We start from the raw sequence: 27,631 nt of genomic DNA, 5'->3' as shown, positions 1-27,631 counted from the left end.
TCATTCAGGTATGGGTTAGTTGCTAGTTTATTTCTCCTGTCTGTTTCATAGAATCCCTACAGTGCATAGAATCCATAGAATCTTTCGCAGTCGCTGGATCAAAATCCTGGAATTCCCTCCCTAACGGCATTGTGGGTCAACTGACAGAACATGGACTGCAGCGATTCAAGAAGGCAGCTCACCACCACCTTCTCAAGGGAAACTAGGGATGGGCAATAAATGCTGGCCAGCCAGCGACGCCCATGTCCCATGAATTGAATTTTTTTAAATCCCTAAGTGCAGAAGGAGGCCAATTGACCCATCGAGTGTGTATCAACTCGCTGACAGAGTATCTTACCCAGACCCTCTCCCCTGTCCTATCTCCGTAACCCCACACATTTACCATGGCTAATCCCTCCATCCTACACGTCTTTGGTCATTAAGGGGAAATTTGGCATGGCCAATCCACCTAACCTGTAGCTTCGATTCTCCATGTGTTTTGGTGTTTGCTATGGTTAAGGTTACAAAATTGACAGGACTGGTCTGAAGGAGCGGCTGAAGGACTTTTTGCTGACTTCAAGACCCCTGCACAAACCAAACACTTTCAGACATGGGTGTCTAGTTAGCATTCAAAGAACAACAAAGAACAAAGAACAATACAGCACAGGAACAGGCCCTTCGGCCCTCCAAGCCCACGCCGCTCCCTGGTCCAAACTAGACCATTCTGTTGTATCCCTCCATTCCCACTCCGTTCATGTGGCTATCTAGATAAGTCTTAAACGTTCCCAGTGTGTCCGCCTCCACCACCTTTCCCGGCAGCGCATTCCAGGCCCCCACCACCCTCTGTGTAAAATACGTCCTTCTGATATCCGTGTTAAACCTCCCCCCCCTCACCTTGAACCTATGACTCCTCATGAACGTCACCACCGACCTGGGAAAAAGCTTCCCACCGTTCACCCTATCTATGCCTTTCATAATTTTATACACCTCTATTAGGTCACCCCTCATCCTCCGTCTTTCCAGTGAGAACAACCCCAGTTTACCCAATCTCTCCTCATAACTAAGCCCTTCCATACCAGGCAACATCCTGGTAAACCTCCTCTGCACTCTCTCTAAAGCCTCCACGTCCTTCTGGTAGTGTGGTGACCAGAACTGGGCGCAGTGTTCCAAATGCGGCCGAACCAACGTTCTATACAACTGCAACATCAGACCCCAACTTTTATACTCTATGCCCCGTCCTATGAAGGCAAGCATGGCATATGCCTTCTTCACCACCTTCTCCACCTGTGACGCCACCTTCAAGGATTCCTCTGGGATTGCAGCATGACTTGGAGAATGATATATAGAAGACGAGTGAGTGGAAGAGGGAAGGGGAAGAAAGGGTGAAGGGCTCTTAGGGTATCCATCTGGAGTGTTCAGGGAGCAATTCTATCACTTGAACCTCAGTGAGAAACAATGTATAAGGTGTATGAGGTGCCTGCACTTCAGTAAGGACTTCTTCAATTACCACCTGCAGAAGCTACAAGAACAACCTCAGAATGGAGTAATCTCTCTTGTCCTCCATCTATACTGGACTTTTCCTTGTGCTCTTCCACTTGTACCAAACCTATTCCATTTCTAACTTTTGTCAGTTCTGATTAAGGACCTCAGTGGTTACTTCTGTTACTCCGTCCACAGATACTGCTAGACCTTCTGAATATTTCTCACGTTTTCCATTTTAAAAACATTGAAACAGAGAAGATAGGAGCGGCAGGAAGCCATTTGGCCCTTCGAGCCTGCTCTGCCATTCATCACAATCATGGCTGATCATCCAACTCAATAGCCTAATCCTACTTTTTCCCCATAACCTTTGATTTGCCCCGAGTGCTATATCCAGCTGCCTCTTGAATACATTCAATATTCAATTCAATTTTCGTTCTGCTTTGTCAGTGATGGGTGACAATGACAACGAACTTGTAGGGTCCAGGTTGGAAGCAGGAGATATTTGCCACATCTCACAGTTTTCCATCCCCTGGTGGGTAAGGGAGGTCCCTGAAGCTCTGTATGCGTAGAGAGTTATCTACAGTTCATGCTCAATTGCCAGACAGAAAAGCAAGTAGAGTGAGCACATGACTTTGTCAGATTGGAGACTACGTGGCAATTAGCACTCGCAACACACAAATATCAGGTAATGGCCATCACCAAGAATAGAAGATATAAGCACTTCCCCTTGACCTTCAACAACATTACCATTTTGAATTCCCCCATTTAGCAACCTTCTGGAGGATTGACCAAAACCTTAATTGGACCAGCCATATAAATATTGTGGCTACAAAAGTGGGTCAAAAGCTGGCAATTCTGCAGCAAACCGATTCTCTAAAACCTTTCCACGATCTACAATGAGAACAGCTCCAACAACACCCTTCAGGACAATGGCAAACTACTGTGGGAAGCTGAAACAAAAACAGAAAATGTTGGAAAATCTCAGCAGGTCAGACAGCATCTGTAAGGAGAGAGAATAGAGCCAATGTTTCAATACTGGATGATCCTTCATCAGAGCTTTGTCATCCAGACTCAAAACGTTGGCTACATTTTCTCTCCACAGATGCCATCAGACCTGTTGAGACCATTCAGGACACAGTAGCCCACTTGATTGGTACCCCATCCACAAGGTAAAACATTAGGGTGGCACTGTGGTACAGTGGTTGTCACTGCTGCCACACAGCACCAGAGACCCGGGTTAGAAACATAGAAGATAGGGGCAGGAGGAGGCCATTTGGCCCTTCGAGCCTGCTCCACCATTCATTACGATCATGGCCAATCGTCCAACTCAATAGCCTAATCCTGCTTTCTCCCCATAACATTTGATCCCATTCGCCCCTAATGCTATATCCAGCCGCCTCTTGAATGCATTCAATGTTTTGGCATCAACTACTTCCTGTGGTAATAAATTTCACAGGCTCACCACTCTTTGGTTGAAGAAATGTTTCTTCACCTCTGTCCTAAATGGTCTACCCCGAATCCTCAGACTGTGACCCCTGATTCTGGACTCCCCCACCATCGGGAACATCCTTCCTGCATCTACCCTGTCTAGTCCTGTTAGAATTCTATAAGTCTCTCTGAGTACCCCTCCTCATTCGTTTGAACTCCAGCGAAAACAATCCTAACCCAGTCAATCTTTCCTCATACATCAGTCCCGCCATCCCCGGTTCGATTCTGGCCTTGGGTGACTCGCTGTGTGGAGTCTGCACGTTCTCCCCATGTCTGCGTGGGTTTCCTCCAGATGCTCCGGTTTCCTCCCACAGTCCAAAGATGTGCGGGTTGGGTGGATTTGCCATGTTAAATTTGCCATGTTAAATTTCCACTTAGTGTCAGGTGGATTAGCAGGGTAAATACGTAGGGTTACAGCAATAGGGCCTGGGCTAGGGTTAGGGTTAGGATTATTGTTGGTACAGGTTCAATGGGCCACATAGCCTCCTCCTGTACTGTAGGGGTTCTATGATTTACGCCTTCCACTACCAACATACAGTGGCAGCAGTGTGTGCCTGCTTCTTTAATAGCATGTACCAAACCTGTGACATCTACCACCTAGAAGGAGAAAGGCAGCAATGCATTGGAACACCATCACCTGCAAGTGCCCCTCTAAGTCGGGCATGGCTCTGGCTTGAAAATTATCACTGTTCCTTCACTGTCACCAGAGCAAAATCCTGTAACTCCCTCTTCAGCAGCACTATGGATGTACCTACACCATATGGACTGCCGCAGTTCAAGGAGAATGCTCGGCACCACCTTCTCATGGTTGGGCAGTGAATGCTAGTCTTACCAGTGATACCCACATCCCATGAATGAATTTCTAAAAATCGAGGGAAGGAAAATACAGTAACTGGTCATTTTAGCTCACTGTAAGAATAGCGACCAGTCTTCAAGGAAATTTATTCTATATGGGACATTTCAGAGACATATCACAAGGCATTATACGAACACAAATTATTTCTTATCATGAATGCAGATTAAAGCTGGCACAGTTGACCACATTAGAACTATCACCACTCATTAAATCAATTCACCATGTGACAAAGTTTAAGATGTTGTGATGTGAGAATATAACTAACTGTATGATCATTGTAGCCTATGAATATACAAAATAGGAGAAGTAGGCCATTCAGCCCCTCGAGCCTGCTCTGCCATTTGATAACATGGCTGGTGTTTGTTGCGAATTCCATATTCCCATCTACTCCTAATAACCATTGATTCCTTTGCCTAACAAGCTTCTATTTACCTCAGCCTTAAAAATATTCAATGATCCCGCTTCCAAGGCCTTCTGAGGCAGAGTTCCAAAGTCACACATCCTTCTGAGAGAAAGGATTTCTCATCTCTACCCTAAAACGGTGTCACAGTGGTTAGCACTGCTGCCTCTGAGCGCCAGGGACCCGGGTTCAATTCCCGGCTTGGGTCACTCTCTGTGCGGAGTCTGCACGTTCTCCCCGTGTCTGCATAGGTTTCCTCCGGGTGCTCCGGTTTCCTCCCACAGTCCAAAAGACGTGCTAGCTAGGGGCATTGGCTGTGCGAAAACTCCCCCTCAGCGTACCCACGCCGGAGTGTTGTGGCTAGGAGATTTTCACAGTAACTTCATTGCAGTGTTAATGTAAGCCTACATGTGACACTAATAAATAAACTTAAAAAAGGGTGACTGCTAATTTTAAAACAATGCTCCCCTGATCTGGACTCATTAATGGGCGGATACACCCTTTCCACCTTGCCAAGACCATTCAGGACCTTAAATACTTCAATCAAGTCATGCCTTAATCTTCTAAACTCCAGTAGAAACAAGCCCAGCCTGTCTAACCTTTCCTCATAAGACAACCCACTCAATCCAGGTATCAAACTAGTAAACCTCCTCTGAACCGCCTCCATTGCATCCTTTCTTAAATAAGGAGACCAAAACTGTACACAATAGCAATTCTCTGTCCAAGACAGAGACCAGTCACAGTAACAAACTGTCCAGCTTTGAATTGGTTACTTGGGAATTGCTTAGCTGCAAAACAGATATAAAAGGGGGATGTTTTGGGAGGCCATTAGTTTCCTGTATCAGTGTCTGATAATGTGGATGCATTTATTACCGAAAAGACAAAAGATTTAATTTAATCATTTAAATCACCAATGAAGCCAATGTCAGAATTGGAGTCACTCTGCCCTGCCCTGCAGTGAGACAGCAACAAAACATGTGTTTGGAATTCTCTTATATCCAATCCCTACCTTATTCCCCAGGAACCCATTGATAAACACGTTGGTTTACCTGTCATGTGATGCTGTTGTTCTGCAGGTCAAACATCACCCACAGCTGATACACCTTGATGTCTGTTTCCTTATTGTTGAATGCTTACCTTGCTAACACTACAGCCCAGGTTAAAGAACTGAATGTCAGGCAGCAAAAGATTAACGGGAAAAGCAAATACCTCAAGGTCTTTCTCAAGTAATCTGTTACAATAAAGACAGTAGTTCAGAAAATTGACTACGAGGAACAGGTTGATAAATCTTGGAAATTCCTTGTTTCAATTCTCCAAATGTGCTTTCCCTAATTCACCTGGATCTTTATCTGGGTACCCCAGGAGATCAAAACAAGGCTAGCATTTCATAGAATCATAGAAACCCTACAGTGCAGAAGGAGGCCATTCGGCCCATCGAATCTGCACCGACCACAATCCCACCCAGGCCCTACCCCCACATATTTACCCGCTAATCCCTCTAACCTACGCATCCCAGGACTCTTAAGGGGCAATTTTTAACCTGGCCAATCAACCTAACCCGCACATCTTTGGACTGTGGGAGGAAACCGGAGCACCCAGAGAAAACCCACGCAGACATGAGGAGAATGTGCAAACTCCACACAGACAGTGACCCGAGCCGGGAATCGAACCTGGGACCCTGGAGCTGTGAAGCAGCAGTGCTAACCACTGTGCTACCGTGCCGCCATTTATATAATGCCTTTCAAAACCACAGAATGTGCCAAAATACTTTAACCATAAGTGCACAAGGAGACCATTCGACCCATCGAGTTGCACTGACTCTCCATATCCCCGTAACCTTGTGCATTTACCATGGGTAATTCCCCTAACCTGCACCTCTTTGTACACTAAGGGGCAATTTAGCATGGCCAATCTACCTAACCTGCAGATCTTTGGACTGTGGGAGGAAACTGGAGTACCCGGAGGAAACCCACGCTGACAGAGAGAGAACGTGCAAACTCCACACAATCACCCAAGGCTGGAATCGAACCTAGATCCCTGACGCTGTGAGGCATCAGGGATGACCACTGTGCCAGATATTTGCTATTCCTGATATTTTTCAAAGATTTGTACGCTGCAAGTCATTTCCAAGTTCAGATAGTGCTCTTTATTTAAATGAAAATATGGTTTCCTTGAAACCAGACATTCAAAGAGCATCTGTGCAGAGAAAATAAAGACAAAGTTTTGAGTCAGGATGACCCAGGTCTCTATCTTCGCTCCACAGATGCTGTCAGATTTGCTGGGTTTCTCCAGCAATTTTTGTCTTTAGTTTCAGATTCCAGTATCCGCAGTATTTTGCCTTTATTCAAGGAGCATCAATATAATGGCTAGAGCAGATAAAATTTGGTAGTTTATCAATATTTTTTAAGTTTAAAGTTTCTATTTATTAGTCACAAGTAGGCTTACATTAACACTGCAATGAAGTTACTGTGAAAATCCCCGAGTCACCACACTTCGGTGCCTGTTCGGGTACACTGAGGGAGAATTTAGCGTGGCCAATGCACCTAACCAGCACGTCTTTCGGGCTGTGGGAGGAAACCAGAGCACCCGGAGGAAACCCACACAGACATGGGGAGAACGTGCAGACTCCACACAGACGGTGACCCAAGTTGGGAATCGAACCCAGGTCGCTGGTGCTGTGAGGCAGCAGTGCTAACCACTGTGCCACCATGTCGCCCCACAGCCAGCATCTGGTGACAGAACAAGAGGGCACAAAATGGAGTGAGGCAGTTGTGAAAACCCAGGGCGCTTTTGACAATTTGAACATTGATGGGTGAAAATTTTTTTTAAAAAGGCACAGTGAGAAATTGTAGGGAAATGTGGAATGCAGACTCGATGGGCCGAATAGCCTCTTTCTGCACTGTAGGGATTCTATGGTTCTTTGGTACTGTGGATGCTGCAATCTGAAACACAAAAACGCTGGAAAGTCTCAGCAGATCTGACCACATCCGTGCGGAGAGGATAGCGCCAACGTTTTGAGTCTGGATGACTGTTCGTCATGAAAATGCGGAGTTGGATTGAGATGAGTGTTACTGGAAGTAGTAAGGATTATCTCTATGATCGTAAAATGTTTATAATACTTCAAAGGTTTATAGGCACTGTAACTAAAGCTGGTTCAAGTTGCCTAATCATCTTATTATTAGCAGTATGGCTTGTGAATTGTCATTCCAATTCTTTTCCTCTTTAGAAATCAATTTTTTGATCTCTAGCGCTTAGATCAAAATCATTAACATACTACATTAAGGGAATTCAGCACACGGACTTAAACCTGATCAAGCAGTTGCTCGACTTTAGGTGATGCTTACAAGACTAAAAATAATGCTTATTTAAATTTGTTCAGAGGGGTTTACCAAATATTACAATCTCTGATATCTGAGGAACAGGGTTTACCTTCTCGAGCTGGCTGCTGCCCATTTGTCTCAGTACAGTTCTCCTCCTCAGTGGGAATCTTGGCAGTTTGCGTTAACCAAGGTTGCACATTCCACACTGTGCCGCAAAATGTCATCAAGATGTACAGGATAATTTCTCTCATGCTCCAGGCATTTGGTGAAATGTGTCTGTCTGTGAGGAGTTGTGCGTGTGTGTGTGCGCGACATAAGCTTATCTATCTATCCACTGCTTTCTTTTGTCACTGTTGTTTACAGCAGAGGATTTTGCATTTGTTGCACAGCACTTCCTGTTTGTGACCATTGTTCCTTCAGCCAAAAGTAATGAGCACAGCTACAGTATGCTACGTTATAATACTGGCAAGACTTAAAAAAAAGAGTACCTTAAAATCCATGTAATCCCTACAGTGCAGGCCATTCAGCCCATCGAGTCTGCACCTACTCTTCTCCAAAAGGGCATCTTAACCAGGCCCACACACCGCTCTATCCCATGGATGCCTAATTGTGCGGGTTAGCATGATTTTAACGGTAGTTGTTGTTGGTATAGACTCAATGGGCCAAAGGGACTTTTCTGTGCTGCAGAATTCTATGGCTGGGATTTTCCAGCCGCGCTTGCCCAAGACTGGAAAGTCCTGCCCGTGGTCAATGGACCTTTGCATGGTCCTGTCCCAAACTTTCACCCTATGACTGACGATCCCTGTAATATCATGCATTTACCGCGGCTAATTTACTTAACCTACACACAAAGGGGCAATCTAGCATGGCCAATCCACCTAACCTGCACATCTTTGGACCCAATTGGCTATGAAACATTTTTGGATGTTCTGAGGTCACAAAAGGTACTATATAACTGGGAGTCTCTCTTTCTTACTTATGGTGGGTAGCAAGCCCCCTTGCCTCAGCCCCACTTCAGAACTTGAGCACAAAACTCGAGGCTGAGACTCCAGGCAGTACTGAGGGAAGTGCTGCACTGTCAGAGATGGTGTCATCCTGACGAGCTATAAACTGATGTCCCTTTTGCTCTCTCTCAGATGGGTGTGAAGGATGCCATGGCACTTACTGAGGGAATCATCTCTGGTGTCCTGGCCAATATTTATGCTCAAACAAAATCACTAAAGAACAGATCTTTTGCTTGTCACATAGCTATATGTGGGAGGTGGCTGTCCACACTTTACCTGTCACATTCCCTAAATGACATCAATGGCAACTCTTCTAAAGTACTTCATTGGCTGTGGAGTGCTTTGAGACATCCTGAACTTGTGACTGGGCACTATGAACTTCAAGTCCTTATTCCATTCTTATATGGTTTAAGAGAGATGAAAAACAAAGACTCTAATTTATTCCGTAACAACAACTTGCATTAATGAGCATCTTTTTCAAGTAAAGATCTTCACAGAGGTGCAAGGAGAGCAGAAACTGAGCCAAAATAAGGCACCGGAGGGGGGTGACCACAACCTTGTAATTTAGAGAGGGAATTCTAGAGTGGAATCTAGATGGCTGACGGGACCATTTTCCCTGCTCTATTATCCTCATTTTAATATAGAGGATGCCATTCGGCCCATCATGCCCATGTCAACACTCAGCAAGAGGAACTCAGTTCTCAGCAGGAGTGGGAGTCCCACTTCCCCATCTTTACCCTGGAGCTTCGCAATGTTTTTCTCTTCAACTGCCATGGCTAAATCTGCCTTCACCACAGTCTCAGGCAGTTCATTTCAGATCCTAACCACTCAAGTCGGCATTAGTTCTTTTGCCAATTACTTTAAATAGGTGTCCTTTGGTTCTCAATGTTTCTGGCAGAAGGCACAGTTTCTACCCTCGGTCTAAAACCCTCAGGAATTTGATGCACTGCATTTTAGCAGGTATTCTACTGATGCAATTGAAACTCTCTCGTTTCCTTCTCTATGAATGGTATGCTTTGTCTGTATGGCGCACAAGAAACAATACTTTTCACTGTATGGTGTCCAGATCACCTGTCCTGGTCCCCCCACTATAGTAGCCGACACTATAGATAAGAAAGCCCACCAACGCCGCTACTTTCTCAGAAGACTAAGGAAATTTGGCATGTCAGCTACGACTCTCACCAAATTTTACAGATGCACCATAGAAAGCATTCTTTCTGGTTGTATTACAGCTTGGTATGGCTCCTGCTCTGCCCAAGACCGCAAGGAACTACAAAAGGTCGTGAATGTAGCCCAATCCATCACGCAAACCAGCCTCCCATCCATTGACTCTGTCTACACTTTCCGCCACCTTGGCAAAGCAGCCGCATAATTAAGGACTCCATGCACCCCGGACATTCTCTCTTCCATCTTCTGCCATCGGGAAAAAGATACAAAAGTCTGAGGTCACGTACCAACCGACTCAAGAACAGCTTCTTCCCTGCTGCTGTCTTTGAATGGACTTACCTTGCATTAAGTTGACCTTTCTCTATACTCTAGCTATGACTGTAACACTACATTCTGCACTCTCTCGTTTCCTTCTCTATGAACGATATATTTTGTCTGTATAGCACGCAAAAAACAATACTTTTCACTATGTTAATACGTGACAATAATAAATCAAATCAAATCAAAATCAAACAGATGTTTTTATTAGAGGAGCAGGAATCTTAACCCTCACCTTCATAAACAGAAGAAGTATCATTACATTTAAAAGATTCATCAAGCAGAGACATACATAGCAAGGAGTACAAGAGTTGATCTTTGGTTTTTATTGTGTGAACTCATCACAGACAAGTAGTGCAGGTGACAATTAGCATGTGTCTCTGGTGGAAGACTTACTTTTGATACTCTAATGGCAGTGGCATTAATAACTGGTTACTAAAATTATCAATATGATCAAACCAACAATCAGAACTTCTTCAAGCCATGATCCCACTGCCACCTCAGCTTAAAAGATAAAAACTGGAAGGAAAAGGTAGCATTGTGGCCATTCAGCTATTTGATCCACAATCTATTTAATTCTATCTCAGTCATGGTTTTTTCCCACAGCTTCTCTTAGAATCTTAGGATCATACAATGCAGAAGAGGCCCTTTGGCCCATCAAGTCTGCATGCGGGAAACACCTAACCTTCCATCTAATCCCATTTACCAGCACTTGACCCATAGCCTTGAATGTTCATAGAAATCATAGAAACCCTACAGTGCAGAAGGAGGCCATTCAGCCCATCGAGTCTGCACCGACCACAATCCCACCCAGGCCCTACCCCCACATATTTACCCGCTAATCCCTCTAACCTACACATCCCTACACAATGTTATGAGGCTATCTCTTCTCTCTTCCTAACCTCCATTTTAATCAAACGGGTCTGTTAATGTCTCTATAAACCTAGAACATCATTCTCAACAGGTATTACTCCAATTCTGTTTTTTAACAATGTCAACTAACCCAAAGTTAATGACGTTTTAGCCACAATCCACTACATTTGTTTTTGTGGACTGAGGAAATTCTTCTCACCTCTAATCTTGCTCAAGGCTTGCAAATGTTCTTCTCCCTCCCCAGTTCTGCTTTCACTATCGAAGATAACTGTTGACCTGACCTTAACTTCTCATTAAATTAACAGGTGGCCATTTTAAGTAATTAAGTCAGTTTGCTTAGTGTGATGTCAGCAGGCATACGTTGCTCATCAAATATCTTTTGACATCAGGAGATAGACTACTGGTATTGCACAGTTGTCTCTTCAGGTAAGTTATAGGATTATATTTATTGTGCATATTTGTTGATTTGTTAATGGGTCATACATTTGCAAATGTGATAACATTTTATACATAACACTGGTGTTATAAATTAGCTATGTATTGACAAAAGTTAGAATGTTAAGAACTAAAGTTTTTGCCATTATTAATCTTCCTATCCTAACCTATTTAATATATTCAAGTATATATATATATCCACACAACTGTACAGGACACTGGTGAGATTACACTTGTAGTACTGGTCAACAGTTTTGGTCTCCTTATTTAAGGACAGAAATATTTGGATTGAAAGCATTTCAGAGAAGGTTCTGAGTTGATCCCTCAGATTAAGGAGGTGTCTTAAGAGGAATCGTTGAGCAGGTTGGGTGGTATTTATTGAGTTTAGAAGAGCGAGTGGTGATCTTATTGAAACATAAAAGATGCTGAGGAGACTTGACACAGCGGGTGCGGAGAGGATTTTCCCTTTGTGGAGGAATCCAGAACGAGGGGCACGGTTTCAAAATAAGGGGTCTCCCATTTCAGGCAGAGATAAGGAGGAATTTCTTCTTGGAGAGGGCTGTTTGTCTTTACAATTTTGTTCCACAGAAGGCAGTGTCACTGAATGTATTCAAGGCTGAGTTGGACAGAATTTTTCCATCAACAAGGGAGTAAGGGGGGGCATGGGGAGATGGTTGTAGACTGGAAAGTAGAATTAAAGCCACAATCAGTTCAGATGTGACCTTCATGAATTATGCAGCAGACTCAGGTGGCCAACCTACACCTGCTTCTGTTCCTTATGTCACTTTCCCCTCGCGCCTTCTTTCCTACCCCTGAACTCAGGTAACGTTTTGCCTCTTCCTGTGCTGACTTTGAGCAAACTACAACCCCACAACTTTCAGCCACTCCACCAAGAGAACCTCGCTCAAGCAGTAATGTTCAGAACTGCAAATTGAGGCACTGATGTTTCTTGGCGATTGAGCTATTCGTACATCATAGCCAAGCCCCAGCGTTTCCTCATCCCTGTAAATGAGTGTGGGCTGGGTTATAGAGAGAGGGAGTGATCACAGGACAGAAATCAACAAGATGAAACCTTGGGTGGTATTTCTCCCCTCACTAGCTCAGGGAACTGGGGGGCGGGGGGAGTGAATTGCAGCACTCCACTGCCGGCCCGGTTGAGATGGTCTAAGTTCAGCCGAGATGTTGCTCTCTGCTCACCGCAAAGGCGAGCGCTAGAAATCAATCAAAAAAAGGAGAGGAATTGTATTTGTGTCCATGGATGGAAAATATATCATGGGTGTTTGCCTTTAAGGGTGGCGGAACGGCGGGGGCGGCGCCCAGGCTCTGATTGACAGACAGGAGCAGCAGTGACGCCTTGGTCCCGCCCTCCCAGTGCGCAGCCTGGGCCAATCAAGAGACAGCGTGCGTGACGAGCGCTGCATGGAATGACCTCATCCCGAGTGTGGGATGACGTCAAATTCAAGATGGATGGAATCACTGCGGCGGCGCGCGGCACCAAATTCTAAAGCCAAAAATATAATCACCGGAAGCGGGCATTCGACGGCCAAAGTGGAGGCGCCCGTCAACAAGGTGTGTGAATTAACCGCCAGTGCAATGCGAGGGACCGGAAGTTCTCAGACTGCTGTGTGTATGTGTGTGAGGGGATAGCGAGATAGATTTATACAAAAAAAAGCGGCCTGTCCTGACGTAACTCCGAGGCGGTTTTCTCCCCTCCTCCCCTCAGCGACGGCGGTTATAGCTCGCGGCTCGGCGCATGCGTCACCAGGCGGCCCTGACGTCCGCACGCATGCGCGGCGGGCCGGCCGGCCGGCTGTCGCTCGGATTGTCGACAATGCGCATGCGTTACTGGGCGGCCCTGACGTCCAGCAAGGATATGCGCGCTGGCCGTCACTCGGATTGTCGGCACTGCGCACGCGTTGCGGGCCGGCCCCTGACGTCCAGGCGCATGCGCGTTGGCCGTGTGGTGCCCTGTCGACACTGCGCACGCGTCATTCATTTGCACCACGTGGGCTGGGAAGTGTGTGTGTGCGCGCAGCTGAGCTGGAGTTGCTTTTTATTGTTTCTGTTCATTTAGTTGTTATAAACGCTGCTTTTTTTTTCTTATGATTCCCTGTATTATATTGACTAAATTCCGAATTGCGTCTCAACAATCTCGTCAGTTACATAACTCGGACAAATCCTTCTGTAACATTTTGGTTTAAAATGTATCATTGGCAAGGATGTGCCCACCAAACCGCATTCCCTTTTGGAATCTGCCCCCCCCCCGCCAAATTGCATTTGAGATTTTCAGAACGTGTTCGTGAGTTTGAACTTTTGCAAATTAAATCCAGTTTCCAATTGCCTTAGATATAAGCTCTTTTGCAGCTTTGAAGGGCGTCTACTTCCCTGCTGTCATATTTCTCTTCACCATATCTGTAACTACAATACTACATTCTGAACCCTGTCCTTCTCCCCGATGTACTCTGAATGGTATGTTTGACTGCATTAGCGTGCAAGGAACAATATTTTTCACTATCCCAATACATGTGACAATAATCAAATTGGGAGTTAGCCTTGGATATGAAACTTAAAACTCTGCAGTGAGATCCTAATGCTTTTCTTATTTTTTTTCTTTTAATGTGTTTTAGATGTATTTAAAACAGAAGCATCAAATTCCTACGTAAAATGTAACTGGAAACTTCATGTACATTGTTTGGATATCATAATATTTCATTTAATCATTCTGTATTTGATTACTGTAGGCTTGGGTAAGATGCTTTTTCAGAGAGTATGTAGATTTGATAGGCTGAATTGCCTCCACCTGATTAGTAGGGATTCTATGGTTCTAATAATTTGTACTCTTTTTCTGGATTGTGGAAGAATTAATAAATAACTCTTGTATGCGTTGACCACTATTATTTATACATTTACAGGGATACTGTCCCAAGCCTATCCCATCACCTAATTAGAATTGTCACAAATGATTGCTGCCTTGCATTACAAAGCAAAGTGTAGCAGTGATTGTGGGAAATTTATTGTGTAGTTTATGCACCACGGCTATAATAGCATTTTATTGCACAAAGCAGGCCAATACAGACTTTCCAACTCCCTCCTGTCACCCACACGGAGATGTTATCATCTGGGTTTTTGGTAATTGACCATAGTTGACAACAACTTGTTAGTGAAAAAATCTGAAAGTAGGCCAACGGTTAGTCGAGGCAACCTGGGAATGGAAGCTTTGTGCAAAAACCCACGGTATTGGTATCAAGTTCAATTCCAGTGGGATGACTGAGAAGAGTTGGCAGTTTTTTTTAAAGCTATTTGGAAATGCACCTTGGGTTCCCCCTTTATATCGTATTGCAAGTTCAGTCTCTAGCTGAGCAAGCAAAGAAATCTGGCATTTGAAAAGCATGTTACCAGATTTGACATCACCAGTTTTTGTTAGTTCATAAGGGAAACTGAAATGGCGCCTGTTGCGATTATCCATGTTTTTAAAGCAAATTGAATTAAAATTAGCATATGTTCTGTATTGATTATATCCAAATGGTCAGTCAGCTCCCCTGTTTTATTCAAGCAAGTATTCTAATTCATTGACCTTGAGCCTGGTTAACCAGTTCTATTTGGGATGTTAAAAACTGGCCTCACACTACACTGTAAGGGCGGCACGGTGGTTAGCACTGCTGCCTCACAGCGCCAGGGACCCTGATTCAATTCCGGCCTCGGGTCACATTCTCCCTATGGTCTGCGTGGGTTTCCTCCCACAGACCATAGATGTGCGGGCTAGGTTGATTGGCCATGCTAAATTGACCGTGGTATAAGGGGGATTAGCAGGGTAAATGAGGGCTACGGGAATTGGGCCTGGGTGGGATTGTGGTTGGTACAGACTTGATGGGCCAAATGGCCGCCTCCTGCACTGTAGGGATTGTATGATTCTATGCATGTAAGAAAACAGACAGAGCTGAGAAGATCCACTTTTTAAAAAGTGTCTTTCCAGCCTCAAGAATCTGTAAATTTAGGAAGTTTATTTTGTTATTGCCACATGACTTACAGTATAAAAATTTGGCAAGTGGAGCATAAAATGGGAAAATGTGAGGTCTGTTTTGGCAGAAAAAATATAAAAGCAGAATATTGTTTAAATGGAAAGAGTTCAGAATGTTGCATTGCGGAGGGCTCTGGGTGTCCTACATGAATCACAAGCATGTAGGTACAGCAAGTAATTAGGAAGGCAAATTAAGTTTTTTAGTTTTTCTACAGTGCAGAAGGAGGCCGTTTGGCCCATCAAGCCTGCACTGACAACAATCCCACCAGGCCTTATCCCCGCAACCCCATGGATTTATCCTGCTAATCCCCCTGACAGTAAGGGGCAATTTAGTATGGCCAATCCACCTAACCTGCACATCTTTCGGACTGTGGGAGGAAAGCGGAGCACCCGGAGGAAACCCATGCAGACACGGGGAGAACATGCAGACTCCGCACAGATAGTGACCCAAGCGGGAATTGAACCTGTGTCCCTGGTGCTGTGAGGCAGCAGTGCTAGCCACTGTGTTGCCCAGGTTCGATTCTGACCTTAGGTGACTGTCTGGGTGGAGTTAGCATGTTCTCCCTGTTTCCTCCCACAGTCCAAAGATTTATAAGTTGGGTGGATTGGCCATGCTAAATTACCCTTTAGTATCCAAAGGTGTGTAGGTTATGTGGATTGGCCATGGTAAATATGCAGGGTTATGGGGATTGGGCAAGGGGATGGACCTGGGTAATGCTCTTTTGGAGAGTCAGTGTAGATTCGATGGGCTGAAGGGCCTTCTGCATTACAGGGATTCTATGATTGCAAGTGGATAGAGTATAAAAGTAGGGACGCCTTGCTACACCCATATGGGGCACTGGCGGGACCACAACTGGAGTAGTGTGCATTAGAAGCAGTACAGAGATGGTTCACTAGGCTGATTCCTGGGATGAGGAGTTTATCTTGTAAGAAAAGGTTGAGCAGGATGGGCCTATTCTCATTGGAGCTTAGAAATATGAGAGATGACCTTCTTAAAAAATGTAGGATTTTGAGAGGGGCTTGATAGGGTAGATGCTGAGAGGATAATTGAGGGACAGTTTAGAACGGGGGGGCACAATTTCAGGAAAAAAAAGGATCTCCTGTTTAAGTGAGAAGGGAGGAATTTATTCTCTCATAGGGGCATTAAGTGTTGGAATTCTCTTTCCCCAGAAAACAGTTGAAGCTAGGTCATTAAATATATTCAAAACTGTGTTAGATTTTAGATCAACAAGGAAGTCAGAGGTTATGGGGGATAGGCAGGAAAGTGAAGTTAAAGCCACAATCAGATCACCCATGATATTGAATGGTCATGAAGACTCAAGGGACCAAATGACCTACTCCTATTTATTATCTTATAGAACATAGAAAAACTACAGCACAAACAGGCCCTTCGGCCCACAGGTTGCGCCGGTCGTGTCCCTACCTCCCTAGGCTTATAAATAGACTTACCTATAGCCCTCAATCCTATTAAGTCCCATGTACTCATCCAGAAGTCTCTTAAAAGACCCTATCGAGTTTGCCTCCACCACCACTGACGGCAGCCGATTCCACACCCACCACCTCTGAGTGAAAAACTTACCCCTGACATCTCCTCTGTACCTACTCCCCAGCACCTTAAACCTGTGTCCTCTCGTAGCAACCATTTCAGCCCTGGGAAAAAGCCTCTGAGAATCCACCCGATCTATACCTCTCAACATCTTGTAAACCTCTATCAGGTCATCTCTCATCCTTCGTCTCTCCAAGGAGAAAAGACCGAGCTCCCTCAACCTATCCTTATAAGGCATGCCACCCAATCCGGGCAACATCCTTGTAAATCTCCTCTGCACCTTTTCTATGGCTTCCACATCCTTTCTGTAATGAGGCGACCAGAACTGGGCACAGTGCTCCAGGTGGGGTCTGACAAGGGTCACATTTTCAAAGAACTCCACCAGGCTCGTGAGGCAAGATTTGCCTTTGACAAAGCCGTGCTGACTACTTTTGAGCATATTAAACCTCTTTAAATGTTCATAAATCCTGTCCCTCTTGTTTTGTTCTTTTATTAAAAATGGCTTATACAACAAGTTGTCAGCTATTTCACTTCTTGAGTGATGGTATTGGTTGCTGCTTGTATGAATACAGACATGAAGGTGTTATGGTGACAAAGGGTCCTTGACATTGAACAAAGAAAATTACAGCACAGGAACAGGCCCTTCGGCCCTCCAAGCCTGCACCGACCATGCTGCCTGACTGAACTACCTTCTGGGGACCATATCCCTCCATCCCCATCCTATTCAAGTATTTGCCAAGATGCCCCTTAAAAGTCACTATCGTATCTCCTTCCACTACCTCCCCCGGCAGCGAGTTCCAGGCACCCACCACCCTCTGTGTAAAGAAACCTTGCCTCGTACATCCCCTTTAAATCTTGCCCCTTGCACCTTAAACCTATGCCCCCTAGTAATCGACTCTCCCACCTTGGGAAAAAGCTTCTGACTATCCACTCTGTCCATGCCCCTCAATCTTGTAGACTTCAATCAGGTTGTCCCTCAACCTCCGTCGTTCCAGTGAGAACAAACCAAGTTTCTCCAACCTCTCCTTATAGCTAATGCCCTCCATACCAGTCAACATTCTGGTAAATCTTTTTACCTTGTCCAAAGCTGGTAATGTGGCAACCAGAATTGAACACTATATTCCAAGTGCGGCCTAACTAATATTCTATAAAGCTCTAACATGACTTGCCAACTTTTAAACTCAATGCCCTGGCCGATGAAGGCAAGCATGCATTATACCTTCTTGACTACCTTCTCCACCTGCGTTGCCACTTTCAGTGACCTGTGTACCTGTACACCCAGATCCCTCTGCCTATCAATGCTCTTAAGGGCTCTGCCATTTACTGTATATTTCCTATCTGTATTAGACCCTCCAAAATGTATTACCTCGCATTTGTCCGGATTCAACTCCCATCTGCCATCTCTCCATCCAAGTCTTCAACCGATCTATATCCTGCTGTATCCTCTGATGGTCCTCATCGTTATCTGCAATTCCACCAACTTTTGTGTCGTCCGCAAACTTACTATCAATCCAGTTACATTTTCCTCCAAATCATTTATATATATATATATATAATATTATAAGGTCCCAGCACTGATCCCTGAGGAACGCCACTTGTCACAGCCCTCCATTCAGAAACGCACCCTTCCACTGCTATCCTCTGTCTTCTATGACCGAGTAAGAAGTTTAACAACACCAGGTTAAAGTCCAACAGGTTTATTTGGTAGCAAATGCCACTAGCTTTCGGAGCGCTGCCCCTTCGTCAGGTGGAGTGGAGAAATGCTCACAAACAGGGCATATAGAGACACAAACTCAATTTACAGAATAATGATTGGAATGCAGTCTTTACAGATAATCAAGTCTTAAAAGTACAAACAATGTGAATGGAGAACGCTTACGTTCTATGACCGAGCCAGTTCTGTATCCATCTTGCCAGCTCACCTCTGATCTCATGCGACTTCACCTTCTGCACCAGTCTGCCATGAGGGACCTTGTCAAAGGCCTTATTGAAGGGGAGGGGAGTTTATATTACAAACTCATTTCAATGATACTGCATGCCAGTAAGAAATGTTTATCCATGTTTGAAGTATAGTCTAATGAGGCATTTTTTAATTGTCTGGACGTACTTAAAAGAACTTCATTGGTAAATATCCTATAAGCTGTTAATGCGATAGCATTGCAGATGCCTCGATCAAAAGAGAATACGTGCTTGTTACATGATATGACCTTAGCTGTTGGATCATGAGAGCATTATTTGTAAAGAGCAACATGAGGCAACCAGGTTTGAGCTTTGCTGCTGGAATCGGGAAGGAAGAAGATGCCAAAAACCCAAATGACAGTCCCAGAAAATGGCTTAATGGGCTGTTCTTGATTTAAACTGACAAAGAACTGTTTCCTTTATTTTGTAGGAGGAGTAATGAGTGAAATGAGTCACTGAGTTTTGCAAAGGACCATTTAACAATCTCACCAAATATTAAACGGTGAAAAATTACAACATGCCACTGTGCAGAGGGACCTGGGGGTCCTTGTGCATGAATCACAAAAACTCAGTTTGCAGGTGCAGCAGGTAATCAAGAAGGCAAATGGAATGTTGGCCTTTATCGCGAGAGGGATGGAGTATAAAAGCAGGGAGGTCATGCTGCAACTGTACAGGGTACTGGTGAGGCCGCACCTAGAGTACTGTGTACAATTTTGGTCCCCTTATTTAAGAAAGGATATATTAGCTTTGGAGGGGGTACAGAGAAGGTTCACCAGATTGATTCCGGAGATGAGGGGGTTAGCTTATGAGGAGAGATTGAGTAGACTGGGCCTGTACTCATTGGAGTTTAGAAGGTTGAGGGGAGATCTTATAGAGACATATAAGATAATGAAGGGGCTAGACAGGATAGAAGCAGCGAGGTTATTTCCACTTACAATGGAAACAAGAACTAGGGGGCATAGCCTCAAAATACAGGGGAGTCAATTTAGAACAGATTTGAGGAGGAACTTCTTCTCCCAGAGGGTAGTGAATCTTTGGAATTCTCTGCCCAATGAAGCAGTAGAGCTACCTCGTTAAATGTGTTTAAGTCACAGATAGATAGATTTTTAACCATTAAGGGAATTAAGGGTTATGGGGAGCGGGCGGGTAAGTGGAACTGAACCCACTATCAGATCAGCCATGATCTTATTAAATGGCGGAGCAGACTTGAGGGGCTAAATGGCCTACTCCTGCTCCTATTTCTTATGTTCTTATATTAATCCTGTTTCATTGTATTTTGATTGTGGGGGAAAAATATGTGGTTAAGTTTTTGCCTGTAAAAGACCAGACCTGTGTGTTTAAAAAAAAATGTTCAGTTAACTGCAATTGCAGTAATTATTGAGTGGTAAGGGACAACACACAAAGTAACACAGCTCATGGCGGGGTGGGTGGAGGAGTCATAATCCAGCTATGGATTCCACTGAAAGAGAAAACATTAATAATCTTGTAACCAGTTTGTTTTTAAATATATATATTTTTTAACTAGCAGAGAACCACAAAACATGTAGTCAAACTAGTATATTGATTGCAACAATACTTCTTTAAATCTGGGTTTTAGAATCGTAGAATCCTACAGTGCAGAAGGAGGCCATTTGGCCCATCAAGTCTGCATCAACACAATTCCACCTAGGCCCCACCCCCATAACCCCATGCATTCACCCTAGCTAGTCCCCCTGACACTAAGGAGCAATTTAGCATGGCCAATTTACCTAACCCGCACATCTTTGGACTGTGGGAGGAAACCCACGCAGACACGGGGAAAACGTGCAAACTGTGCACAGACAGTAAAGTTATTCTTTCATCGAAGACTTTAGCAGCGTCAAAACTTATCACTCTGGGGAAAAGCTACAGAAAGCTGATTCAGGCCTTGTACTTGTTTTATCATAGAATATAAAAGTCTAATTACCTCTGCCAAGATGGAGATAATGTTTTTGTCCTTGTTAGTCTGTTTGTAAACAATATATCTCAAAAACTAACGGACGGCTTTCAAATGAAACTTGGTACACAGATAGAAGGAAGAACTGATTAGTTCTTGGTGACTATGTGGATCCGGATCCTAGAATTTTTTTAAAGGCTCCGTTAACATTGAGAGAGGGCAAATTGACTTTCTCTTAGAATGTGGGTTGCTTGATTTTATTATTATTCATGAGATGTGGGCATCACTGGCTGGGCCAGTATTTATCCCTAATTGCCCTTGAACTGAGGGGCCATTTCAGAAGGTTGTTAAGAGTCAACCACATTGCTGTGGGTCTGGGGTTACATGTCGGCCCGGTAAGGACAGATTCCTTCCCTAAAGGGCATCAGTCAACCAAATGTTTTGTTTTATGACAGCCATGAAACAATTGTTGATTATCATTAGATTTTTAATTCTAAATTTTTTTATTGGATTCAAATTCAGATTCCACAATATGCCATTGGCAGGATTTGAACCTCTGGGGACCAGGGTCTCTAGATTACTAGTCCAATGACAATACCACCAGGTCATTGCCTCCTCCGAATATTGTTGATTTTTTCAGAATAATTTTGATTCAGTTGCTGTAGCAATATTTTACAGCAATATTCTAATTGCTATTTCCTTAAGTCTAAGTTTGTGCAGCGGTATGCCCATTGGAGTTAGACTGTGCAGAAACTCTGGAGGACACAGACTGTTATCACAATCTTGGTCTATAAGAATCACTGCTGACCGCTGAAAGAGAAAACATTTCTCCACGTTCTCCCCATGTCTGCGTGGGTTTCCTCCAAGTGTTCCGGTTTCCTCCCACAGTCCAAAGATGTGTGGGTTAGGTGAATTGGCTATGCTAAATTGCCCCTTTAGTGTCAGGGGGACTAGCTAGGGTGAATGCATGGGGTTATTGGGGTGGGGCCTAGGTGGGATTGTGTTGATGCAGACTTGATGGGCCGAATGGCCTCCTTCTGCGCTGTAGGATTCTACGATTCTAAAACCCAGATTTAAAGAAGTATTGTTGCAATCAATATACTAGTTTGACTACATGTTTTGTGGTTCTCTGCTAGTTAAAAAATATATATTTTTAAAAACAGCCTCTTCAATCCCATTTCATCCCTCATGAAAACAATCTTGCAAGCAAACCTGTTGGCCTGCCCTTGCCTTTGGCTGTTTTTCTCCATGCCACCCCCCCCCCCCCCCCCCATTCCCCTGGCTCGCCATCATCACTGTCACCAACTGTTGGCAGCAAAGGATGTCCAAAAAGTTAATAAAAAGGATAAAAAAGAGATTGAGAGTAAAATAGCCAAGAATATAGAATTGGGTTGTACAAACATTTACAAGTATATAAAAAGGAGAGTGCTAAAGAAATGGGCCCTTGAGGCAGAAACACCATCTATCGTGGGGAATGAGAAAATGGCAAGTGTTCAACAAATAATGTGTCTCTCTTCATGGTAGAATACAATGACACATCAAAAATAGAGGGTAATCAAGAGGCTAATAAGAGAGAATAACTTAATTTTTCTCTGCTGATATTAGTTACTTTATTAGAAAAATTTAAGAAACTAAATTCCAACAAATCCCCTGGACACTCATATTGGCATTGGCATGATCCGATGGCTTAGGGCTCTCAAAGAGGTAGGTTAAAGTTAGTGGATCCACCAGTCATGATTTTTCAAAATTTCCTAGATTCTAGAAAGGCTCCAGCAGATTGGAAGTTAGAAAATGTAACATTTCTATTTAAGAAAGAAGGGAACGAGCAAACTGGGAACTACAAACCAGGAATCAAAGGATAAGGGGAGTTGGATGGCAAAGTGGAGTTGATGCAGATGATTGTATAGAATGGTAGATCAAGCATGAGAGAGCATGTGGCCTACTCCCGGTCTTATTTATTGTCTTCTTACGTTTGAGTTGATTTGTGTACCCCAAACAAAACAAAAGTCGTGTTGATGACTTTGAAAAGCTTGTATGTCATATTGTAGGAAACCAGTTATAGAAATGGACAGTGCAGCACATTAGAATCAAACTCAAACAAATATCCATAAGGAAACAATGAAATTGAGTGAAGATTAATAGGTTCAAACAGTCACTGTACTACACTAGTGGAAGATTTCATTAAAGTTTGGACCATTCCATATTAGCACCATTTAAATATTTACAAGCATGTTATTATCTAGACTGCTTTGAAACACTTTGCTAACATCTCATTCTTTGATGAATACACAAATATAAGCATCATGGTACAAAGTGGATTAAGTTCACAAAATGCTGCAGCAAATATCAGGGCCCAATCAAAACTAAAAATACAAGGGGTGAACTCCTTGGAGGAGGCATTATGTTTCGCTTCAGGCCTCAACACCCAATTTTACAATTTAACATTTTGATATCGACATGAAGCAGTGCAACTGTAAAGCTCCCTCTACTCTGCCTCAACAATACGCCTCAGCCCGACCCTCAGAAGGGCAACCTCTACCAGAATGGCACTTCCTTCGATTTCCCCATTTGAGCGAGGTTGACGATTACCAATCGGTCAACCCGTATTGTCTACCAATGTAGTTGACTGTCTAGTTAAAAACTGAAATTGCTGGAATTCCGAAATAAAGACAGAATGGTGGAAAGACAGCAGGTCATTCAGCATCTGTCATTGTCTAAAAACACAAGGCATAGCAGGAAATCAGTTGGTTTCAATAATGCTCGCAATCCTCAGGCCTCCTGTTCCTCACAACATTGTAAGGTCCATTTAGTTGATGGATGCGTGGGATATTTGTTGCCCCCTTCTCTCCAAAACCATCACTAACCTCAGCCAGGGCTCATTTGATAGCACTCTTGCCTCTGCATCTCAAGATTCCGGGTTCAAGTCTCACTCCAGGGCTTGAGTACAAAAGCCAAAGCTGTCACTCCACTCTCATTGCTGTTTAGTGAGAGAAGTTAACAGATTGCTCGGTTCTTGTAAACTTCTGTTCTAAGTCAGGAACAAAAACTGCATGCCTTTATTTTTAAAATGTTTTTGACACATTAAAGTGTCAGACACTCTCCAAACTTGCCTTTTGTGTAAACTGCAGTTGTGCTATTTTTATAGCTTTGCAAAGGACCATTCCCATCGGTTCATAAATTAAATTCTTCAGGAGGTTATTAAAAAGCAAGTGCAGGTGCAAATTTATGCATTGGATTTTGGTGTAAATACATAAAGAGAGGAGATGATCATTGTAGATGAGCGTAGTGCAGATGATGTAGTCTTTATGGATTTCAGCAAAGCTTTTGACAAGGTCCCACATGGGAGACTTATAAAGAAGGCAAATACATATGGAATACAAGGTAATTTGTGGAGATGCATTCAAGATTGGCTTAGTTGTAGGAGACAGGGTGATGACAGAAGGCTGCTTTAGTGACTGGAATGATGTGGAGATGCCGGCATTGGACTGGGGTAAACACAGTAACAAGTTTAACAACACCAGGTTAAAGTCCAACAGGTTTATTTGGTAGCAAATGCCACTAGCTTTCGGAGCGCTGCCCCTTCGTCAGGTGGAGTGGAGATCTGCTCACAAACAGGGCATATAGAGACACAAACTCAATTTACAGAATAATGAGGCATGGTATATTGGGGCAGGAAAGGGTGTCCCGAGGCATGGTACATTGGGGAAACCATGCAGACACTACGACAATGGATGAATGAACACTGCTCAACAATCACCAGGCAAGAGTGTTCTCTTCCTGTTGGAGAACACTTCAGCGGTCACGGGCATTCGCGTAAGCGTTCTCCAAGGCGGCCTTCACGACACACGACAGCGCAGAGTCGCTGAGCAGAAACTGATAGCCAAGTTCCGCACACATGAGGACGGTCTCAACCGGGATCTTGGGTTCATGTCACACTATCTGTAACCCCCACAGTTTGCCTGGACTTGCAGAATCTCACTGGCTGTCCTGTCTGGAGACAATACACACCTCTTTAACCTGTGCTGAACGCTCTCCACTCACATTGTTTGTACCTTTAAGACTTGATTATCTGTAAAGACTGCATTCCAATCATTATTCTGTAAATTGAGTTTGTGTCTCTATATGCCCTGTTTGTGAGCAGATCTCCACTCCACCTGACGAAGGGGCAGCGCTCCGAGTGGCATTTGCTACCAAATAAACCTGTTGGACTTTAACCTGGTGTTGTTAAACTTCTTACTTAGTGACTGGAAGCCAGTGTCCGGTGGTGTACCACAGGGATCTGTGCTGGGTCCCCTATTATCCATCATTTATACAAACAATTTTGATGACTATGTGGGAGTAGGGTTTGTAAGTTTGCAGATGGCACAAAGATTGGTCAGGTCGTTAACGGTGAGGTTGAGTGTCTTGGGCTGCAGGAGGATATAGACGGGATGGTCAAATGGGCAGATAAGTGGCGGATGGAATTTAACTCTGAAAGATGTGAGGTGATAGTTTGGAACAAGTAATTTGACAAGGAAGTATTCAATCAATGGCATGATACTAGGAAGTTCTGAGGAACAAAGGGACCGTGCCATGTTTGTCCATAGATCATCCTTTATCAATCGAGGCACACATTACAAAAACAGGGAGGTCATGTTGGAATTGTATAAAACTTTGGAGAGGCCATGACTGGAGTACTGTGTGCAGTTCTGGTCGCCATATTATAGGAAAGATGTGATTGCATTGGAGGGGTTGCAGAGGAGGTTCACCAAGATGTTGCCTGGGATGGAACACTATAAAGAGAGGATGGATTGACTTGGGTTGTTTTTGTTGGAGCAGAGAAGAATGAGGGGTGACCTGATCGAGGTGTACAAGATTATGAGGGGCATGGACAGGGATGATAGGGAGCAGCTGTACCCCTTAGTTAATTGGACGCCAGTCATCTCAGGGCATCACTGCAGGAGCTCCTCAGGGTAGTGTCCTAGGGCCAACCATCGTCAGCTGCTTCATCAATGACCTTCCTTCTATCATAAGGTCAGAAGTGGGGATGTTCACTGATGCACACCACGTTCAGCTCCATTCATGACTCCTCAAATACTGAAGCAGTCCGTGTCCAAATGCAGAAAGACCTGGACAACATCCAGGTGGGGGCTGACAAGTGGCAAGTAATATTCGCACTACACAAATGCCAGGCAATGACCATCTCCAACAAGAGATAATCTAATCATCGCCCCTTGATAATCAGTGGAATTACCGCTGCTGTATCCTTCACTATCAACATCCTGGGGCTTACCATTGGTCGGAAACTGAACTGGACTAGCCATAGAAATACTGAATTTTGAAAAGGAAGTTGTATTTGACATATGTTAGGTTTTGAGGTTGTAGCTCACAGGGTCGATAAAGGTGAACCAGAGTGTACTTGGATTTTCAGTAAGCGTTGAATAAGGTGCAAATCAAGGCGATCTCACAAAGATATTGAGGTTATTATATTGGCATTAATTGAGGATTAGTTAACAGACAGAAAACACAGTAGGTAGGAATAAACCAGCCATTTCCAGTTGATAGGAGTAACTTGTGGGGTATCACAATTATCAGTGCTTGGGCCTCAGCTATTTACAAGTTAAATCAATGATTTAGATTAGGGCACTGAGTGTAATGTATCTAAGTTAGCTGATGATATAACATTAGGTAGGAGGGTAAATTATGAGGAGGATACAAAGAGGCTGCAAAGGGGAGTAGGTACTAAAGTGGCAGATGAAATATAATGCGAAGAACTGTGAAGTTAGCCACTTTAGTAAGGCCAAATAGAAAGGCAGAACATCTTCAAAAATGGTGAGAGACAGGGAAAATGTGGGATTCAGAGGAACCTGGGTTTCCTTGTATTTGAATCACAAAGTTAACTTGTAAGTACAGTAATCAATTTGGATAGAAAATGGTATGTTAGCCTTTATTACAAAGCAATTGGAGTACAAGAGTAAAGATGTCTTACTGCAATTATATAGAGTCTGGGTGAGACCACACGTGGAGTACTTTTATACAGTTTTTGGTCCCCTTACCTGAAGAGGGATTTACTTGCCTTAGGTAGGGGTACTGCAATGATATTTCACTGGACTGATTCCTGGGATGAGAGGGTTGTCCTGTAAGGAGAGATAATAGAACTAGGCCTATTTCCCTAACATAAAAACAGAAATTGCTGGAATACTTAGTAGACCAAGCAGCATCTTTGGAGAGAGAAAAACAGTGTTAACTTTTCAAGACAATGAACATTACATCATAACTCTCTAATCGCTCAAGATTGTGTAATTCATTCATGGGATATGGGCATCGCTGACTAGGCAAGCATTTATTGCCCATCCCTAATTGTTCTTGAGAAGGTAGTGGCAAGCTGTCTTTTCGAACTGATGCAATCCATGTGATGTAGGTACACTCACAGTGCTGTTAGGGATGGAACTCCAGGGTTTTGACCCAGCAACAGTGAAGGAACGGCATATATTTCCAAGTCAGGATGGTAAATGGCTTAGAGGGGAATGTCCAATTGGTGCTATTCCCAGTTATCTGCTGCCCTTGTCCTTCTAGATGGTAGTAGTCATAGGTTTGGAAACTGCTGTCTAAGGAGAATTGCTGCACTGCATCTCGTAGATGGTACACACTGCTGCCACTGTGCTTCAATGGTGGAGGGAGTGAATGTTTGTGGATGGGGTGCCAAACAAGTGGGATGCTTTGTCCTGGATGGTGTCAAGTTTCTTGAGTGTTGTTGGAGCTCCACTAATCCAGGTAAGGAGAGAGTATTCCATCACACACCTGACTTGCGGAGGACAGATTTGGGGAGTCAAGAGGTGAGTTACACGCCACATGATTCCTAGCTTCTGACCTACACTTGTAGTCACAGTAT

At 43.9% G+C, this 27,631-nt stretch overlaps 2 protein-coding genes across 3 annotated transcripts in view; one reads left to right on the top strand and one right to left on the bottom strand.

Annotated features, from left to right (window-relative positions):
• LOC144506204 (uncharacterized) overlaps nt 1-7,928 on the bottom strand; it is a 56,515-nt gene extending 48,587 nt beyond the window's left edge. Inside the window, exon 1 of the mRNA XM_078232066.1 lies at nt 7,635-7,928. Within this exon, the coding sequence (XP_078088192.1) occupies nt 7,635-7,776 (142 nt within the window). The 5' untranslated portion in view covers nt 7,777-7,928. The remainder of the gene's footprint in view (nt 1-7,634) is intronic.
• A 4,831-nt stretch (nt 7,929-12,759) lies between these two features.
• zbtb21 (zinc finger and BTB domain containing 21) overlaps nt 12,760-27,631 on the top strand; it is a 41,110-nt gene continuing 26,238 nt past the window's right edge. The window contains exon 1 of one of the 2 annotated variants that reach the window (XM_078233017.1): nt 12,760-12,891. Coding sequence is in view for 1 of the 2 variants with exons in the window: in XM_078233016.1 (XP_078089142.1) it covers nt 12,769-12,891 (123 nt within the window). In the remaining variant the exon portion in view is untranslated. The remainder of the gene's footprint in view (nt 12,892-27,631) is intronic. The other variant, XM_078233016.1, reaches the window with a different exon arrangement.

The sequence above is a fragment of the Mustelus asterias genome, chromosome 17 (genome assembly GCF_964213995.1).
Source record: "Mustelus asterias chromosome 17, sMusAst1.hap1.1, whole genome shotgun sequence".
Classification (NCBI taxonomy): Eukaryota; Metazoa; Chordata; class Chondrichthyes; order Carcharhiniformes; family Triakidae; genus Mustelus; species Mustelus asterias.
Note: the sequence above shows the minus strand (reverse complement) of the source record. Positions and strands in the feature narration are given on the sequence as shown.